At 41.5% G+C, this 20767-nt stretch overlaps 1 protein-coding gene across 1 annotated transcript in view; it reads right to left on the bottom strand.

Annotated features, from left to right (window-relative positions):
- The window catches only part of LOC122809725 (E3 ubiquitin-protein ligase TRIM71-like), a gene marked incomplete in the record, with an annotated part of 240999 nt that overhangs the window by 85848 nt on the left and 134384 nt on the right, over positions 1-20767 (bottom strand). The window contains 1 exon segment of the mRNA XM_044081428.1: positions 6-112. Within this exon segment, the coding sequence (XP_043937363.1) occupies positions 6-112 (107 nt within the window).

Genomic DNA, 20767 nt, shown 5'->3' with positions numbered 1-20767 from the left:
TGCTGTCTAATGCTTTCTTATGCCGTGCTATTAGTGCTCGTATTTCATTGTGAATAAGCTGCACCTTGAGTTCGATTTTTTCTGCAACAGTGAGCACCTCTGCTATACTCATCTGTAACAAAAAAGTGAAATGAAAATATAAAAAAGTCACACTAGCATTCAATCTTAAACATGTTAGTAATACTTTTTTCAGTCTTATGTTCTTTAGCTATAACTGCAAAGACTGCAGAACTGGAAGCAAAATCTGCAAATTGTGCCCATTTTCCCACTTCATTCTTGCCAAGATCTTGAAATTAAATTTCAACCTCTACAGAGGAGATATGAAAGAATACTCCCTTTGGAACATCCTCTTCTCCATGAGGAAATATAAACTTAATGTAATTACAAGCTAAATCCTAAAATCTGCAGGAAATATTACAAATATCAGAGGAGTATGCTGGTTATAATGGTTGAAAGTTATCAAACTCGACACGGGACTTCTAAATCAACATGTGCAGGTAACAATTAGCAAAAACAAATTATGTGCATGTATAAATGATTATGCATACAGTGGATATAAAAAGTGTACATACCCCTGTTAAAATACCAAGTTTTTGTGATATAAAAAATCACAATAATTTCAAAACTTATGCCACCTTTAATGTGACCTATAACCTGCACAATTCAATTGAAAAACAAACAGATTTGTTAGGGCAAAAAATATAAAAAAATAAAAAAGTATAATAAGCTGGTTGCACAAGTGTGCACACCCTTAAACTAATAATTTGACGCACCTTTTGATTTAATTACAGCATTCAGTCTTCTTGGGTAGGAGTCTATCAGCATGGCACATCCTGACTTGCCAATATTTGCCCACTCTTCCCTGTAAAAGCACTCCAAATCTGTCAGATTGTGAGGGAATCTCTTGTGCACAGCCCTCTTCAGGTCACCCCAAAGATTTTCTATTGGATTTAGGTCTGGGCTATGGCTGGGCCATTCCAAAACTTTAATTTTCTTCTGGTGAAGCCATTTTTTTGATTTGGATGTATGCTTGGGGTCACTGTCGTGTTGAAAGGTGAAATTCCTCATCTTTCTAGCAGACACCTGAAGGTTTTGGGTGAAAAGTGACTGGTATTTGGAACTGTTCATAATTCCATCCACCTTGACTAAAGCCCCAGTTCCAGCTGAAGGAAAGCATCCCCGAATCACGATACTGCCACCATCATGCTTCACCATGGGGGTGGTGTTCTTTTGGTGATGCAAAGCGTTATTTTTGCACCAAACGTACCTTTTGGAATTGTGGCCAAAAGTTTCATCAGACCATAACACATTTTCCCACTTGTTTTTGGGAGACTTGATGTATTGTTTTGCAAATTTTAGCAAGGCCTGGATGTTTTTCTATGTAAGAAAAGGCTTCCGTCTTGCAACCCTACTCCAAAGTCCAGACATATGGAGAATACAGGAGACTGTCACATGTAGTACACAACCTAGTACTTGCCAGAAACTCCTGCAGCTCCTTCAGTGTTGCTGTAGGTCTCTTGGCAGCCTCCTCGACCAGTTTTCACTTGGTCTTTTCAATACTGGAGAGACTTCCAGTTCTTTGCAATGTCACTGTTGTCCCTTATTTTCTCCACTTTTTGATGACTGTCTTCACTGTGTTCCATGGTATATCCAGTGCTGTGGAAAGTTTTTTGTACCCTTCTCCTGACGGATGCCTTTCAACAATGAGATCCCTTTGATGCTTTGTAAGCTCTGTGAACCACAGCTTTTGCTGTAGCAGGCAACTGAGTAAATGTCAGAAAAATCCTACTAGGACAGCTGAACTTTATTTGGGGTTAATCAGAGTCTGATTTATAGCAGGTGTGTACCCAAGAGGACTGAATGCTGTAATTAAATCAAAAGGTGCTTCAACAAAGTATTCGTTTAAGATTGTGCACACTTATGCAACCAGCTTATTGTACGTATCTATATATCCCCCCTAACATTTGTTTTGTTTTCCAATTGAATTGTACAAGTTATAGGTCACATTAAAGGTGGGAAAAGTTTTGAAATGATTCATTGTGGTCTCATTTTTTATATATCACAAAACCTGGCAGTGTGTGTGTGTGTGTGTGTGTGTGTGTGTGTGTGTATGTGTGTAATATATATATATATATATATATATATATATATATATATATATATACATATATATCTATATAAAGTAAGAGTCAAATTATGTTTAGGCATCAAACTCAACGAGCAGACCTTTTACGTGACCCCATTTTGGAGGAATGTCCCTATTTCCAAACCCAATTTGCCCCTGCACATTATGTACCTACTTTTGGAGGCTTGTCCTTATTTTCAGGCTTGATTTACCCTGTCACACAATTTGCTGAAGCCCCTTTATTGTACATGATTTTTTTAAGCTTATTTAGTACACAGAAAACAACTAGTGGCAATAATTTAAAGAAAGATAACACATCTTACAACTCGCTTCTTCTGAATCAAAAAGAAATGGCCTTGTGTGGTAAAATTTTGCAGCACAGTTCTTTGAAGTTTACCGATTTTACACCGCCTTTGATAATGTGCTTATATTTTTTCATCATTTTTGTCACTCTCCTTTTTAAATGAGGGTCTGAGAAGGATTCACATTCCTATTGGAAGCAGGAAGACTGGTTTACTATTTTGTATTCACATTTATGTTACTGCCCAGACATTTAGCTGTCTGTCCCTATTTTCAAAAAGTCAGTGGCAACAGATAGAAGATATGAAGACTCATAGAAAAAGCAACAAAGAGCTGCGTAATCGGTAATATAATTTATGGTTATACATCAGCAACAGCTACAGGCTGATGAAAATGTTTCACAGCAGCCATTTGTTTCCTAGCAATAAGCTAAACAGAATGTCTTAGGAGCAATAAGAAACAAGTGACAGAGTCAGACATGAAAAGAAGAAGAAAAAAAAAGACTAAAAGTGGAACTTCCAACGATGAAACTGCAGAAACACCACTAGACCAAGATACACATTTACAAATGTGACTGATGTACAAAATTGTAACTTCAAGTGATGTCCCTTATACTCTATATACAACTAGTCATATGATATGATGTTTTGGAACCTTTCTTGGAGCTTTTCTCCCTGGCCCTCCACTGAAAATGGGTTTCTGACCCAGTGGGCTTTCCCGGTTACTAAATGACAATAAATAAATGTTATTGTGGTGAAAGGCTTACATAACAGATGGCCGAAGCAATGGAAAAGCAATGGATCTGTAGTGATAAGTGGAGAGAGACTCTAGTACAGACAAATAAAAAGGACAAGTAGAACTTGTGAGAAAGCTTTATTACTCGACAATGAAATATACTGGACATATATAAGCTGTAGCTGGTTAAACAGACAAAGATAAGGAAAGGTAGGCAGACCATGAACAAGAGGTAAAAGGATTAGACATACAAAAGTACAGAACTCACTGGGTTGGAGAGGTGTCTGGTATGCGTTATTGTATTATGCTGTCTGAACTGCTTTGTTTAGGAAAAAAAACTCTGCTAACAGGGTGGTTTGCTGTTTAGGGGGTTGCGCCACCCCGGAGCTCCTTTAACCTGTTAATACTTCCTTTTAAATCTTCTCGAAGGACCTGTGGTGCACTAACTGCCCCAGTTTTTGGCCCTTCCCCATACTGGCTTTTTCATCTCATGAGAAAAGGCCTCCAAATCTGAACACAATATTCACGAAGATGCGTCAGCAATTGGAGATGAAACTAAAATGTTATGATTTCTACATATTTCAGTCAGACAGGTGGTACTACATACTGGAGAGAGAACTAGATGTAATGTGTGATGGAGCAGTCTGCACAAGGTAAAACTGGTCCAGGAAGCATAAACTGACAAGACTGCAAATGTAATGCCCTAGAGTTGTAGGTATCACCATATGATGCAAAGCATGTTCAAGCCTTCAGTTTTTTCAAGTACCTCACCTACAGACAAACAGCTTAAAAGGAAAAAAAAACACCTTCACCCTTGTTTAAACAACCCTGAGGTCCCTTTCCTCCCTACAACATAGTTGCAGTACGACAATTACCAGAAATTAGCTTTCGTATCTGGAAGCCAGTCAAAAGGTCACATCCAGTAAAGAGGAAATTATGCAAAAAAAAAACAATTTCAGTGATAGTGGAGTTTTCCCTTTTCTCCACTGCTGTGCAATTTCGGAGCACAGATACAAGTTCAGGGGGTATCCTTCAACATGGGGGGGTGCTAGATATTCATAGGAGATTACTAGGGTAACGGGCTTAACAGCCCTTACAAGCCTAGCCAACATAACCAGATTTTACCAATATATGGCCCCTAGGGGCAAAAGGATGACATGGATTTCTGCCTATGCCTTGAGCATCTTACAGACTGCCCCTGTCCACAAGGGACACAGGTGCTATCCCATTTGTGAATCTGTGATTCCCCATCCATTGCTCCAAACTGCGTTTGAATAGGGACAGGAAAGCGCTCTACTTAATGTGAATAGAAATCATATGGGGTATATCAAACTCCTCTTCTATTGCGTGAGTAAATCCAGTCTGTGAAGAAGCTTTTGGCAATTGCCCTTGGCCAATTCTATAAGATGGGAGAAGCAATTATGCCTGGATCAACAGGGAGTCACCTCAAATATTTTTAGTAATTCTTTCTGAAACTTTAGAAGTACCTTGGAAATCATTTTGAAACTTTAGAAGTACCTTGGAAATCATTTGAAAGGGTGGAAACGTGTACAATAACATTCCTGCCTAAGTGAATGAAAAAGCATCTGCTCTCCTTGCTTGGCTGCAAAGATGTCTTTAACATACTTTTTAAGTTGTCTGTTTTGTTACAAGATGCAAAGACCTAGTTGAGGTGTTCCCCACTTCTGGATGAAGTCTTGCAACACACACCTGTATTAAGTGTCGACTTCGTGAGAGTCTGTCTAGAATCTGCTGAGTCTGCCACAATGTTGTGCTTTGATAGAAAGTAGGAGGCCTGAAGAATCAGAATGGTGAAGAGCCGGCTCCCAAGCCACAACTGCCAACCAGCAAGGAGGATCTGATCTTGACGCCCCCTTGTTTCTACAGATACCACATCACTGCTGTGCTATCTATAATGGATCTTGAGTGCAAAGAAGGTAGAACGTTTTCAAAAGCATGAGCATCTGCTAGTATTTCCTTGTTGTTTATGTGCTCTGGCCTATCCCAAGAGTCCCACAGACTGTGCACTTTTACTTATATGAAAACTGCACACCCAAGCATAGTCTAAAGAGTCTGTCTGAACAAACTGAACAGGGCTGGAAGACAGTAGTATCATGAGGATCATGAATGCCATAAGGTTTTGAATCCTGAGAAATTCTCTTGTAGGAGCCTGAAGCTGTTGAGATAAAATGGACAGATTTGCTAGTAAGTTACAACTTTTTCTTTTTTGAAAGATAGCCTTTTGCCTGACAGGATCTATCAGAAACCCCAAAAAAGGCAATTTCATGAGTGTGTGAGACAAGACTTTTATAGCTTCAAATTAAGTTCCAGATGTGACAGGAGGTTGGATACATTTAAGGACTTTAAGAATCTGGGAGAAAACTGCAAAATAAGCATTACTGCCATTTTACTTACATAGGAGGAAAGTAACATCTCACTTCCTAATGTTAGCACTACAGACCTTGTGGCAGTCATTTTTGGATAAAACAAGCTAAAATATAATAAGGACACAGGGTGACTGTGGCACATGACAATACCACAGAAAGTCAATTAACTTTTTTTTTGTTTTAAACTTCCAAGGCAGAGTTTCCTTTAAGAGCAATGGAAAAAGACCTTTGCCACTTCAGTTAAAGCAACAGTTGAAACTGTAACAGAAAAAGGGCTCAAGTTAATCACACTAAATGCATGACTTATTATCTTCTGCTGTCTTGTGTAATCAAATGTATGTAACCTCTGGCAAAATTCAGTATCAGTCTCACCATCTCATATATTTTGCTCTCCATGGCTATCCACTCCATGTGGCCAATTGTAATATATCCAGGCATGCCATATCACTGTTGCTTTTAAAGGGTTGATTATGGAAATCCAGGAAGAATACTCATTTTGAAAACATTCACACCGAATATTTTCTTTAACTCTTTCATGCTACTATGAGTAGAATGACTCTTAGCTTAGAATCATGAACCGGGCGACTGAAGTTGAATTCATGGTCTAAAGCATACATTATTAGTAGAGTTAGGATGACGGAGTATATCAAAATTCAAGGACAGAAACTGGGTCCACACAGCAGTTGACAGCTAGATTAAAACTTCTGGATTTAAAGGAATATGTGGATTCTGCATGCTCAAACATCCACGGACTATTTTCCTATGCAAACATGCACCTGGATCCCCTAGAATGCAAAAAAAAAAAAATATGCAAACCCAGACACAAGTAATTGTCTTGCCATGTTCAGATTTCAGCTAGTTTCTCTGGAAGAACACATTCTTTTATAATGCAAATGTAGAATTCAGAAAGTGATGCCACTACACTGGAATCAACTGACTATTTACAACTGTTCCATGCAACAAAAGGAAGTACTTACCAACCTCTGATGCCAAAGTAACAGCTGGGATTAAGAGACAATCATAATGAAATTATCCAGGAAACAAATACAAAAGTATTGGAAGCCTAGTCAAACATGGGGCTCAAGTCCTTGGCAAATGCAATGAAGTGTTATGAATAGGCCAAAGGAAAGACTGTAATCTAAAAAAGGAAATCCACCAAGAAAAACAATATTGGGGCCATCATCCAATGTCACTCCATATTGCTTTATACAAACATTTAACATTGTCAAGGATCAAGTTTTCAGCATTGTGAACAGTAGCAAATTCAAGAGGAGGTTAATACTTTAACAGACTACATTAGCAGAGATTGGTCCACCAAAGGCCTTCACTAGGACCTCAGATATGTGGATTAAAAGTCTGTGCAATTCTGATCAGGAAGGGTCCACTACTTCCTTTCCTTCACCGGTAACTGGAAAACCCAGAATTAGTATATTCCACAATGCACATACACAAAGTTATATGCAAAGCTTTCCAATACATCTTGAGCGACCCCCCCCCCCCCCAAAAAAAAAAAAAAAAAAAAACTTCGGGTGAACACACCCGAAAGCCTCTTTTCTAGTAAGTTCCCTGGTATTTTTTCTGTGATGATTCCATATTGTGGTTGATCTCCCTCTAAAAGGTTGAGTAGGGTTCTGTTTCTCCAAATGTACTCTAAAGTGTGTTTTCAGTTTTAGAACAGTCTTCCCTACACCATAGTATGTTGTTCCTTTAGATTGGAATGTTCCTGGTGTTGGCGGTTTCGCCATAAAGCACTTCAGTCTTTTCAACAATCTTTCAGAAATGTGACTTTCAAATCAATATAGTTTAAAGGATCTTTTGACCTTTGTGACATCATTGAGAACAACATATTACACACCCACTCACCTCTACAGATAACCTCCTTGGTACCCAAAGGCATAGCAGTATGCATCCACAGACTTTAATAGAATCAAAAAGTACAGTTTTGTACCTACCATAAATGTAGATGTTCGAGTGTTCACCTTGCTGCAGTCATCACACTTGGGTTATCCTGTCGTCAGGCGGTCCCGCAGTCGGCCGGATTTCCAAAGTCTTGGTCCGACGTCGGTTGCTGTCGCCTCATCCCTGACGTCAGTGCGCCAGGGGTACATATACTGCAACCAACGCCATTTTCTTCAGTTTTTCTTGCCCCAGATGTCAGGTGCCCCCAAAAGAGAGATCAAAATTAGTACCAAATGGTGTGAACACTGTACAAACACAAAATCCCTTCAGCTATAAGCAAATACATCAGTAAGGCATAGCAGAGATTTAGCCAGAAGATCAGAGGGGTTGGAGGGAGGGTAACCTGGACTGCAGCAGGGTGAACACTCGAACATCTACATTTATTGTAGGTACAAAACTGTACCATGTTCATCGAGTTACCCTGCTGCAGTCATCACACTTGGGTTGAGTCCCAAAGCTAAGGTAGGGTGGAGGTATCATAGAGGGTTAGTGGAGGCAATGAGGCCCTGCAGAACTGCAGTGGCGAAGCCTGCCCTGGACTTAGAATAAAGAGGTAAGTGATCGTGTTTGGTGAAGGTGTGTACTGAACTCCATGTTGCAGCTTCTAAAACTTCCTTGGTAGGAACCCCTCTGAGAAAGGCTGTAGAGGTAGCTGTTGCCCTAGTAGAGTGGGATCTAATGGTAGTAGGAACTGGTTTCCCATGATGGGTATAACAGAACCGTATGCAATGGCCTATTCATTTAAGTTTGTTTGGATATAGCCCTCCCTTGAGAAGCTGTAGCATAGGATACAAAGAGCTGGTCAGTTTTTCTGAAAGCCTTAGTTTTGTCCAAATAGTAACGAAGCTGCCTGTGAATGTCCAAGGAATGCAAGAGTCTCTCACCTTTGTTCTGTGGATTGGGAAAGAAAGTGGGTAGATGGATGGTTTGATTTAAAGCTACACTGGAAACCACCTTAGGCATGAAGGAAGGATTAGTTCGTAGAGGAACTCTGTCTTGAGGAAAGGTTCCACTGCCATTAGTGCCTGTAGTTCTGAGACTCTCCTAGCAGAAGTTATTGCCAGGAGCAGGGCAGTCTTCCAAGATAGGAACTGAAGGTCTGCAGAGAAAGCTGGTTCAAAGGGAGGTAACGTTAGTTTTTCCAGAACAAAGTTGAGGTCCCATGTTGGTGTAGGAGCTCTTCTAGGTGGTCCAATGTTTTTTGCCCCTCTGAGGAACTGCTTTAGAAGAGGATGTGAAAATAAAGGTGGATTTGTGTCGTAGTGAGCTGAAATAGCTGAAGCATGGATTTTAATTGAGAAGGAAAGTCCTTTGTGCAACATCTCTGCTAAATACTGCAGAATGTGAGGCATATGAGGCTGAGTTGTGTCTTGGCCCGTAGCTTGGTTCCAGGCAGAAAACCTTTTCCATTTGTCCGAGTAAGCCTTCCTGGTGCTTAGCCTCCTGGCTTCCAGAATAACATCCAGAACTGCTTGTGAAAGAGGGGCTGGTTGGTTGTTTAAAAGATTTGCCATGCAGCCAGGTTTAAGGTTTTCTGGCTGTGTAGAATCGGTTTGTTTTTGCTGCGTGAGCAAATGAGGAATTTGAGGCAATATCCATGGTAGGCTGTGAGCCATATTCTTCAATAGCGGATACCAGTGCTGGCATGGCCAGTCTGGGGCTATGAGAATCAGTTGAGGTTTCTCCTTTTTGACCTTCAAAAGAACCTTTGTGAGAAGAGGTAATGGAGGAAAGGCATATGCTGTCAGGTTTTTCCAACTGAAGGAGAGAGCGTCCACTTTCCAAGCTTGATGGTGGAATGTCCTTGTACAAGATTTTGTCAGGTGGTAGTTTTGTGGACTGGCAAACAGGTCTATATTTGGTAGGCCCCATTTTTGAGTTTTCATTGTAAATATTTGTGGGTCTAGCTTCCACTCGTGGGGATCTTTGATGTTTCTGCTTAGGTCGTCTGCCAATGTGTTTTTCTGTCCTGGCAGGAATTGAGCTTGTAACTGGACTTGGTAGGCCAGAGCTGTGTTCCATAAGATTATTGCTTGCCTACAAAGAGGGTAGGAATGTGTGCCCCCTTGTTTGTTTATGTACCACATTACAGTGGTGTTGTCCGTCTTTATTGCAAGTTGTCCTGGATGTATTAGATCCTTGAAGGCTGTCAGAGCTTTCTGTACAGCTAGCATCTCTTTTTGATTTATGTGCAGTTTTCTTTGTTCTGCAGTCCATAGGCCTTGAATGCATTGCCCTGCCATGTGTGCCCCCAGGCATAGTCTGAAGCGTCTGTTGTGATAGTTTGCCTGGTTGGGGGCAAGGTGAAAGGCTGACCCTTGTTGAGGTGACATGCCTGTGCCCACCACAGAAATTCCTGTTGAAGGCAGGGAATGAGAGATATCACTGTGTCTAAGCTGTGGCTGTATTGAGACCATACACTTTTTAGGTATCACTGTAATTTCCTCATATGCAGTTTTGCAAATGGTATTATCAGAATGCAAGATGCCATGAAGCCCAAAGCCTGCAGAAATTTTCTTGCAGTTAATTGGGTCTTTGTTGCCATTGTCTTGAAATATTGAGTCAGTTGTAGTTGCTTGTCTGGTGCAAGATAAGCCTTCTGGGCCATTGTGTCCAAGCTGGCACCCAGGAATGTCATTTTTTGTGAGGGTACTAGTTTTGACTTCTTTTCGTTTACTGTGTACCCCAGACAATGTAGTAGATGCTTCACAAAAGCCAGATGATGTAAGAGAATGTCTTTTCTTTCTGCTTGGATAAGGCAGTCGTCCAGGTATGGATATATTTGAATTCCTCTTTGTCTGCAGTATGCAATTACTGGTGCCAGGCATTTTGTGAAAACCCTGGGCGCAGTAGATAAGCCAAAGGGCAGTGCAGAGAATTGGTAATGGGTTGAACCTGCAATGAAACGGAGGTATCTTCTGCAACTTTGTCTGATAGGGACATGCAGGTATGCCTCCTTGAGGTCCAACATTACCAGCCATGCTTCCTTGCCCAACATTGCAAGTAGCTGCTGTAGTGTTAGCATCTTGAATTTTGGGACTTGTAGGTAAGTGTTTAGAATTGAAAGGTCCAGAATTGGTCTCCAAGCATTGTCCTTTCTGGGTACTAGAAAGAGCCTTGAGTAAAATCCTTGGCCTTGCTCTTAAATCGGTACCAGTTGAATGTCTCTCACGGCCATGAGAGCTGCAATTTGTTTTTGTGCCTCTGCCCATTGATTTTGTGGCAGGTTTGGCATTCCTCTTTGCATTGGCAAGGTGTGAAAATGGAATCTGTATCCTCGTAAAATTATGTCTAGGACCCATTTTCCTTTGTGACTATGTGCCAGTTGTCTGCAAAAAGTGCTAGTTTTCCCCCCCAAGGGGGCTGACAAAAGAGCTTTGTTTGGCCAGTTGAGGTGCAAGTCATTGAGTTTGCCTTCTGGTGGGTTGAGACCTGTCTTCTCCTCCTTTCTGGGTTGGAGTGCCCCATTGGCGAGGTTTATACTGGGCTTGTGGTTGTCCTCTGCCCCTTGGGCGCCTGTATTTACCCCTCTGAGGTCCGTCAGTGGCTGGAAAGGACCAATTTTTTGTTGGCCAGTTTCTGCTGAAGCGAGGGGGTTGTACTTGTAGGAAATCTTTGACTGTCTGCATTGATTTCGCCTTATCTTCCATTTTCTTTAGCACTTCTTCTGCTTTAACTCCAAAAAGAACATCCTGTTGTAAGGGTGCATCCAGAAGTTTTGCTTTAACATTATCAGGTAGACTTTGTTCCTTTAACCAGGCATGCCTACGTATAACTGATCCAGTGACAGCTGCTCTGCAGGAGGCCTCCAAAGAATCAAACCCACATTGTAAGGTATGTTTTCCCACCTGCTCGGTGGCGTGCAACAAATCCTGTACTTCTTTCAGTTCAGATTGTTGAGGAAGGGAGGTTTTCTTTTGTTTTAACTAAGAGATTAGAAACTGCTGATACTTGAGCATATGAAATTGACAATTTAGTGCTCTCATAGCTAATGTGGCTGAGGTGTAAACCTTTTTCCCCCACCTGTCTAGTGCTCTTGAATCCCTCTCAGAAAGTACTGGGTTTTTAGTCTTGGAAGCCTTAGCCCCCTTGGGACCCTGGGAGATAGCCTCTGGGTCAGCTACTGGGCTTTTGTAATGAAATTTGTGGGAATCAGGTACTCTGTAGTATCTGTCAGGCTTAGCCGGAGCAGAAGGTAGACAGTCTGGGTTGAAACTGGATTCTAAACAGACATCATCCACAATGTCCAAAACAGGAGGGATGGCTAGAGGTCTGTGTTGGGGGAGTAAAAGAAACTCTCTGAGCCTTTTCTTGGAATCAGAGTAATCCTGACCTTCCCAGTGGAAATGTTCCCTCATAGTGTGTAAAGTTTCCCCCACAAGAGTAGTCTTCAGGAGGGGAAGCTGAGGGAATAGAGTCCTCTGCATCAGAATCCTCATAAGGAGAGTAGGAATAGTCTTGGTCTTCAGAGGAATCCGAAGAAATAGAGACAGTTGCTCAGAAGAAGCAGAATCTGCCTCTTGTCTAGGCCTTTTGTCAGGAGGAGGCTGTGAACCCCTGATAAGAGAAATCAAATCTTCAGCCATTTTGAGCATCTGTTTCTTAGGCATAGGGCCTTGAACAGGAGACTGAAGTGTAGTCTTTTTAGCTTTAGAAGGAGTCTTAGACTTAGAAAACGTTTTGACTGTGAGAGTAGTCTGTCTGAAAACGCCCTCAGAAACCAATGGCGTTTCAGAAGCACCGACGTCCTTAGAAGGTATATCGTCGGAAGGGCCTGAAGTAAAAGGCTGCGTCGGGCTATTACATTCCATCAAAATATCCGTAGCGGTCTGGGGTTCCAGGACTGTGGTAGTCAGGGGCTGCGTTGGAGCCTCACTGATAACCGGAGAACCGGAGACTGGATCAACTGAGGCCTCGGAATTGGGTTTAGGCCTTGGCTGTCGGTCCTTGTCCCTGTGCTTTTTGTGCACGCCGGTAGTCGGTAGCTCCGACAGCATGTTATAGTTAAATTTTCTACCAAAAAGGTGTCGTGCAAAATCAAATAGTCTTTTAATAGTACGCTTATTAAACCTAGCACAAAAACGACAAGTGACGTCGTGATCAGGGCCTAGGCAAGGTATGCAATAAGAATGAAAATCCTTATGAGGTATTTGCTTCCCACAAGAAATACAATTGTTAACTTTTTCTGACATCGGTCTGAGGCAAGAAAAGTTTCCCCAACGGGGTACTTAGCTTTATAGAAGACTTCAGTCTGAAATTCGAATTAGACAGTCTCAGGAGTCGGCCGACCGGCACTTGCGAACTGCTTCTGCTTCGGGCACCGCACAGCAAGAAAGACTGGAGAAAATGGCGTCGGTTGCAGTATATGCACCCCTGGCGCACTGACGTCAGGGATGAGGCGACAGCAACCGACGTCGGACCAAGACTTTGGAAATCCAGCCGACTGCGGGACCGCCTGACGACAGGATAACCCAAGTGAGATGACTGCAGCAGGGTAACACGATGAACATCAAGCTATCCTCTGCTGTCTTCACCTACATCAAGAGGTTCTTTAAAGCCACAGAGATGAAATGAACAAAAAAGATTTCACAAAACAGTTAAAAGTATTTTCTGGCAAAACCAGCACCAGTAAGATTTCAGTTGTAAAGGCACCACTGTTGAATGCAGGCAAGACTGGCAAAAAAAGACACTAAAAACTGGAAATTCCCCAAGATATGGGGAAACAAGGTACAAAAACGTGCTTGACAAGTCTGTTTTCACTCTTTCGTTAAGAATAATCTAGGAACATTATTCAGAGAACCATGGTTATTCACTACGACATCCAAAATGCAATGCAATTTTATTATCAAGAAATGGCTAAATTCTAGGCCACCTAGGACGTCTTACTATAACCTCAATAGCTGCAGAACTCAAACATGCATCGACTGAAAAGGTATACCTATAATGTGGGCCACTTGTGTTGCTCTGCTGGTACAGATAAAGTCCTGACCAGCTCAGCCAAACCAGGTTTGATTAACATCTCAACTGGCAGAGTGGCGGGGGGGGGGGTGCATGAGTGTTCGTCACAGATATCTGGTGCAGGCTCGAGATGCTAACAGAGAGGGAGTAGCCCAAAGAGGGGAATAGGCTGGGGACATGAATGAACTGCTGTAGAGGCAGGATGAAACTCTGCACTTACCCAATGCACGTCCTCTCTTCAGGTGCAACCATGGAGATCCATTGGGGAAGAGGGTATAGGTAGATCAAAAAATTAAACCCTCCCCGGCAGAATAAAAAGTGAGCGCCCCCCCAAGACACCCTTAGGTTCCTTGAGCAGCACCACCTTAAATCAGGTAGGCTGGGGGAATTAAAGGAGAAGCTGGTAACCCTTATGATGGGAGGAGGCACAGCAGTATACGGTTGTAGGATGATGCAGGGGGGAGCTTAAAAACAGTGGGCCGTTTAATCAGCAGTGAGCATCCTTCAAATCTCGTGTGTCCTACATCAAGAAGGCCTTCTGTAACACTGCTGACATTACACAACAAACTGCAAGTCAAGAGATCAAATTTGCTTGCACTCTGTGCAATACTGGAGTATTACACTGGATAAACCCATATTTAAAATTTAAACTGAGTGAACAGGCATTTGTTAAAATTATTCCAGACTGTTGAAACAACATTCCTTAAGGCACAAGTGGCATTAAGTTACAACTCAAAGAATAAAAAAAACTTTACTAACTATGAAGAAGAAATGCAATTGTTTCAGACACACAGATTAAGATTCAAATTACATTAATTTTAAGTCAAGCGAAAATCTGAATCCTAGACTTAATGTAAACATTGTAGATAGCTGTAGGCAATACCTCACAAACTGCCTACTATCCATGTCATTACCCACTAACCAAAGTGATTGCTCGGTAGAAAATGTAACTGCTGGATAGCACCACATGGACTGACTATACAACAATGCTATAACAAACTGTATTTCAAGGATTATAGTGTAATATGAACCATTTCTAAATTTATCACACTATATGTTTAACTATTTACTTGTCTTCATTGACAGGGAAAGTCCAACTGGGCATAGCCCATTTTCAGCACAGGCCCAGGGAGAAAATAAATTTATATTAACAAGTGAATTTCAGACAGTTCTCTGAAAAACAATAGCTACATTTTGTATGAAAAAAGATTACAAAATAGGTATATACAGTAAAGTATTTACATCAACAATTACAAGTCTGTACACTTACTATAGCTCTAAAATCTTGCTGGAAGCAATGGACTGATGATACTGTAGAAGGGAAAACATAATTAAGGTTAATTTTCTTACATTTCATTTATTTATCTGACATTTGTTAACCAGGTTAGTCCAACTGAGCCAGGGGCCCATATTCAGTGGAGACCAGAGGAGAAAAGCTCCAGATTATTTACTAGCTTTTAAGTAAAACAATGAACATGTGGCAAAAATATAAAATAAAAGATATAAAAGTAATGCATTACATCATTACATTTCAAGAAATGGAAAAATAATTAAACTATCTTCTTCTTTCGGCTTTTCCCAGTTAGGGGTTATCACAGTGGATCACCTGTCCACTCATGATTGGCAGTGGAGTTTTACAGTGTCGAGTTGCCAGCCCGGTGCCCAACCTTCCTCAGAAGGCACAGACATGCACGCACTCACGCCTAGGGCTAATTTAGAGTGTCCAATCCACCTACAGCATGTCTTTGGGATGTGGAAGGAAACCTGAGTACCTGGAGGAAACCCACGCGACCACAGGGAGGACATGCAGACTCTGCACAGAAGACACCTTAGCCGAGGACCGAACCGGAGAACCTCTTGCTGTGAGGCGGCAACGCTAACCACTGCACCACTGCGGCCGCCCGTTTTCATGAAGAGTATACAAGCACAAAAATACACCTGTAATCCCTAAAAACATTTCAATCCTGCAATTCACACTTAAATACAAAAGCAATACATTTTTCTCACAAAAATGCCCCAAATATAGTTAGTCCTGGCAATTACAAATAACTGATAAGATGTTTTCACTAAACTGTCAACACAGCAAATATTTATTGTTAAAGACGCACTGTCCCAATTATTTGTCAAATAAAGGAAAATGTTATCTTATTCCATCCATGTCATCCTGTGGGTAATCTGATCAGAGTAGGATCAGAAAGAGCACTACCTCCTTTACCCATAATACCCTACTCTAACACTTTCTACTCTGTTCTAGTTTGCTCCCACAGAACTCTCTGGATTATAACACATCATTATCGGGAAGATCAATCTGCACGCAGGGAATAGAAGGCAGCACAAATAGACCCTCCCAATACAGGCTTCAATGCCAAACTGCAAGGCTAACCAGGAACACTCACTAAAAGGTGACAATTTGGAGGAGCAAGAAGTGAGGAATGGTTGACCTGGACAGAAGAAGAAAACCTGGATCTATCATTATGACAAGTACATAACTTTCACATCTAATATAGCCTTTTCTGAACATTCTAAACTTGTGTGATAGTGTCCCCAGCTAGTAAAAACCCCAGGGAGGTCCTAGGACAGAACATTCTGCAAGATGGTGGAACCAGAAGTAGCCCTAGATCTAAACTGAACATCCAATTTGTAATGGGACACAAAAGTACGAGTATTAGTCCAAGGAGCTCCAGCACAAACATCAACAGAAGCCTGCGAGAAAAAGGCAAAGTAGCCACCACTGTAATGGAATGACCTCTAGGCTTCATAGGTAAAGACATTCCTTTTAAGGAGTATGCAAAGGAAATACAATTGAAAAGCCATCTGAACAGGTCACTTTGGAAACAGGCTTACCAAGTCTTGACTTTGAAAAAGATACAAATAAATTGGTCAGATTCAACAGAATCTGAGTTGTCTGTGAACATCTAAACAATGAAGCAAATATTCCTCCTTGCTACTAAAATTTGTAAAGAACACTGACAAGTGAATGGATTGGTTCAAATTAAACCCTGAAGCAACATTGGGCAGAGCACATCAATGTTGTCCGTTAACCTTGTCCTCCAAAGCTAAACTTTCTGAAAAAACTCCAATATTCACTTTATTTGCTTGGGTGCCTCTCTAGCTAGCCTGCTTGAAAAACATCTTCTCTGGCCTCCACTCATTATGGTAATCCGATTTCCAAAGTTCCTTCCTCCCTATTTTCTCTTGTATAAGTTATATAATTAAACTATATAAAATAAGAAAAAAAGGGAGTTATTGGGTTGATAACAATTGTCTAAGTACAAGCTATACAAGTAAGACTGCATGACAGAAAAGAAAGGAGGCAAAGGAGATGACAGAAAAGGAGTAAATGAAGTGTAGCCGGGGATAGGGACAGATTCATAGGTTCATAGATTAGTACTAGGCTAACTGCCCTTGCGAGCCATTTTAAGCCTAGCCAATTATCCCGTGTGAGACTCAAACCCTGCACCTTGTGTTTGTAAAGCAAACACCTTAACCATTAGGCCACCCTCCCAACCCCATTATATATTTGCTGGCATTTTTTTTTTTTTGTTTCTGATCTCTTCGGAAACTGAGCCCCACCCACCATGTATAATCTGTTGTGTTGACAAGGGCAGGACCAGGTCATTTGTAAGCAGTGTTTAAGTTCATGTTTAAACAAGTGTCTTTGGGAGATGCTTCTTATACTGAGGGGAAGCGAGTTCCAGGCATGTACTACAGTATTTATAATGGGACTTACCAATATTTTGTTGAGTTTGTACATATCAAAGGAGGAGTTTGTCGATGTACGAAGGTGACGGCAGAGGCTGTAATAGGATACAAGGTTAGAAAATGGAGGGGCAAAAAGAGGGTTTATTCAGGATGGAGTGGGTGATGTGTAATTGTAGTAGAAGTTGGTTGGGGAATTCAGGCCACCGGAGTGTCTTAAGGGCAAGACAGTGATGGGACTTGTAAGGGGATTAGTGGCAAATCTGGCAATTTTACTGTATGTTTGTTCAAGTTTGGAAAGTAGAGTTTGTGAATGTTTGCGAGGATAGGGGTTGCGTACAGTAGACAGGGTAGCAGAAGAGACTGAGCTAGGAAGAGTTTAGAGGACGGTGCTATGAATCTCGGATTATGATAAAGGAGACCAAGCGTCTTTTTATTTTATAAAATACACTGTTGGATGTGAATATCATATTAAATTCATTGGCAATAATAACGCCAAGAAGTTTGGTATGGGGTTCGTGCCTAATGATGGTATTGTTGAGTGAAGTGATGAAAGAGGAGTATTTGAGGTGTGCCAGTGATTTAGGAGTGAAAAGGAGCTTAGTGTTTGTGGGTTACGGACAAGTTGATTGTGGGAGAGCCATGTTTCTACAGAAGAGAAAAAGAGTTAACAGCCAAGAAATCAGTAAAGAAAGGTTTACAAGGAGGTCAAGATACGTAATGAAGAAAGCTATAAAATTAAGTAGGAAGGAGACTTTAGTATAGGCTTGTAAAAAGCTCAAGAAATATAATGAAGTTATAAAAGTATGTTGGAGGGAGGAGAGACAACTGTGAACAGGAGGACAGTGGTAATAACATACAACACAGAGCACGGTATAGGATTAGTTTTATTTAGGTTGTCTGTTTCAAACTGGTGTACCTAGGCTTATAACTTGGGTATACAGGGGATGCATGACATGGGAACAGTTAAGGGAGAAAAATGAGAAGTGCTGTTGAACAAGGAGGTGAAAAGGGATACAGTGATTCAAGTGCAGGAGGGAAGTTATTAGGGGTGTAATGATTCAAGCAGAGGAGGACAAAGTGATAAGCAATAAGTTTGTGCTTTCACTAAATGGCAAGTAGAATTTGCATTGTTGCTCTAAGTATCTTTCACTTAACCAAGTGTTTACATTTTTTAAATGCTTAGTAGTGATGCTGTGTTACAGTCCATTAAATTGTTGTTCTGTTGCTCTGTTTATTATAACAGTTTCTGTAATCTGACTCTTTGCATGTGACATATCACTCTTATGGCCTGGGCTCTGACCAGAGTGTCCTTGGACCAGTTCACTTACTCTGCTAACAAGTGTAATATAAAAACCTGAAACTTGGTCTCAAACATAACTCTTACAATATCGGAGACAAGCAGGAAGCAGTAAATTGATGCTTTGGTACACAGTACGTGGACTGATCATCAAAAATGCTTCTGTGGAGTGAATTTCCTGTTGTGCTTGTGTAACAAATGGCACTGAAGGCTGCTTTCTACATATAAAGTGCCTCCAGCTTATGACGACAATGCTGTACTAAGAAGGGGGAAATAAGCTGAAAATCCAAAGTGTTGATGACTTGCAACACAAAAGGGAAGTCTATGCAGTCACTCTTTTACTTAAAGGTCAAACTGGGGACAGAGGTTTAGAAATATCTGCAAATGAGCTCAACCAAGACACAGATATGAACAAAATGACAAAAATGTGGTCCTCTCTCTCCATCAAGATCTGTCTGCTATATACAAACTTGCCTGCAAAGGAAGAAGTCATTACAAAAATTTAAATCAAGAAATCTGGAATGGGGCAGAAATCCTGATGAAAAATGTTTCCTTGGACATGCAAGTCTATATGTGTGAAAGCACAGCTAATGAGGTTACTTTACCCTACTATATCTAGTCACATCCTAGTTCCATTCACTCTGAATGAAGACCAGAGAAACTTAGTTAACTGAGTGTCTGCGATACAAAATGTCAATTCAATGGACTGCAGTAAGTCTTACAAATGTTTTCCTTATGCTGTGTTCCACATTTCCTTAAAGCAGCTTCCAGAAATCTTAAATAGCAGAAGTAACGCAGACTTTTTATGAAGACAACTTCTGTGAGTGTTCTGTTCCGTGCCAAATTACTCCCCTGCCCCCACCATCTTCCTTCCTCCCTCAGTCAACAAGAGTATCGTAAATCCTGCCTTAGAAGGCTCAGCTAATTGGTTACCTATGTATACCCAATATACTTAGTGTGGTGTGCATTCCTCATGTCTCTCCTTAATCCTGTCATCACATAGGTTCATAGGTAGGTACTAGGCTATCTGCCCGAAGGCATTTATAAGCCTAGCCAGAATGTGTTGGCTTTCGCCGCCTCCTTAGATTCGTTCCCTGTACCTCTGTCTGCCTAATGTAGATTGGGATCTTGTTCCAAAGCATGGGAAGTCTCTGGGACAGGAATCTATCCCTCCAGCACATCCTATTTACTGTTGTGGTGAGGTTTAGATCCCTAGAGCTTGTGGCTCGCAGGGATAAGGTTTTCTTTAGGTGGAGCATGCCCATCAATTCTGGGTTGGACATGACCTTGTATGTCAGGCAGAGATCACCTCTGAGTAGGTGGTATGCAACTGAGTACAGCTGTAATTTCTTCAGCAGAGCTGCATAGGGCATCTGTTTGAGGCCAGTGATCCTCTTGGTGAGTTACTTCTGTGGTCTTTCCAGCTGTTGCAGGGGTCTTGTAAGGTACATCCCAAATGGGGTGTTTTACTCTATGATGGGTCTGATGAGTGATGAGTAGAGGGGCACAATGACCTCCTTTTGATCTGGATGTGAACCCTTTTGTGATTAGGTGGGCCACGTAGAAGGATTTTCTAACCACTTTGGCAATGTGCTTATTGAAAGTGAGATTACTATCTACTTTGGTCCCCAGATCCCTTATGTCTTCCGTATTTAGGGGACTACCACCTATGCTGTAGTTTGTGGGCAATGTTTTTTCCAAAGGGGATGACCATGCATTTTTTGGCATTTAGCTTGAGGCCATGATTTTGACATCAGGTATACATCTCAGTGAGACCCTTTTGGAGGAGGTCTGTCAGCCAGAGAGTCAATTATAGTCCCTAGTTTGCAGTAGTCTGCGAACTTGGTCAGCCATAGTCTTCCTGTGCTTGCCTGTACTTCTGAGAAGTATAACAGGAGGGGTCCTAGGACTGAGCCTTGGGGAACTCACTTGTAATCGATTTAGAGTCGGACCTAGCTCCCGCAACTCTCACCATGTGGGTTCTGTCCGTGAGCCAGTTGGCAACCCATCTTGTGACATAGGGGTTTATATGTTCAGGCTGGTGAGCTTGTCTATAATACCAGAATGTGGAATGGTGTCGAAGGCCTTTGTGAGGTCTAGGCAGGCTGTGTGTACCACCTTTCCCTCATCTATAGCCTTGGTAACTGTCTCAAAGAAATCCACCAGGTTTAGGAGGCATGATATGCTCTTAAAGCCGAACTGGGTAGGGTCCAGTGTTGGAGGTTCCCAATGTCTCCATTAACGAGTTCCATGAGGATGCATTCCATAGCCTTGCAGACCAAGCTAGTCAGGCTTATAGGGCGA

The sequence above is a fragment of the Protopterus annectens genome, chromosome 8.part0, assembly GCF_019279795.1.
Source record: "Protopterus annectens isolate FY-2018-M chromosome 8.part0, PAN1.0, whole genome shotgun sequence".
Classification (NCBI taxonomy): domain Eukaryota; kingdom Metazoa; phylum Chordata; order Ceratodontiformes; family Protopteridae; genus Protopterus; species Protopterus annectens.
This window is presented reverse-complemented; position numbering and strand designations above follow the sequence as displayed.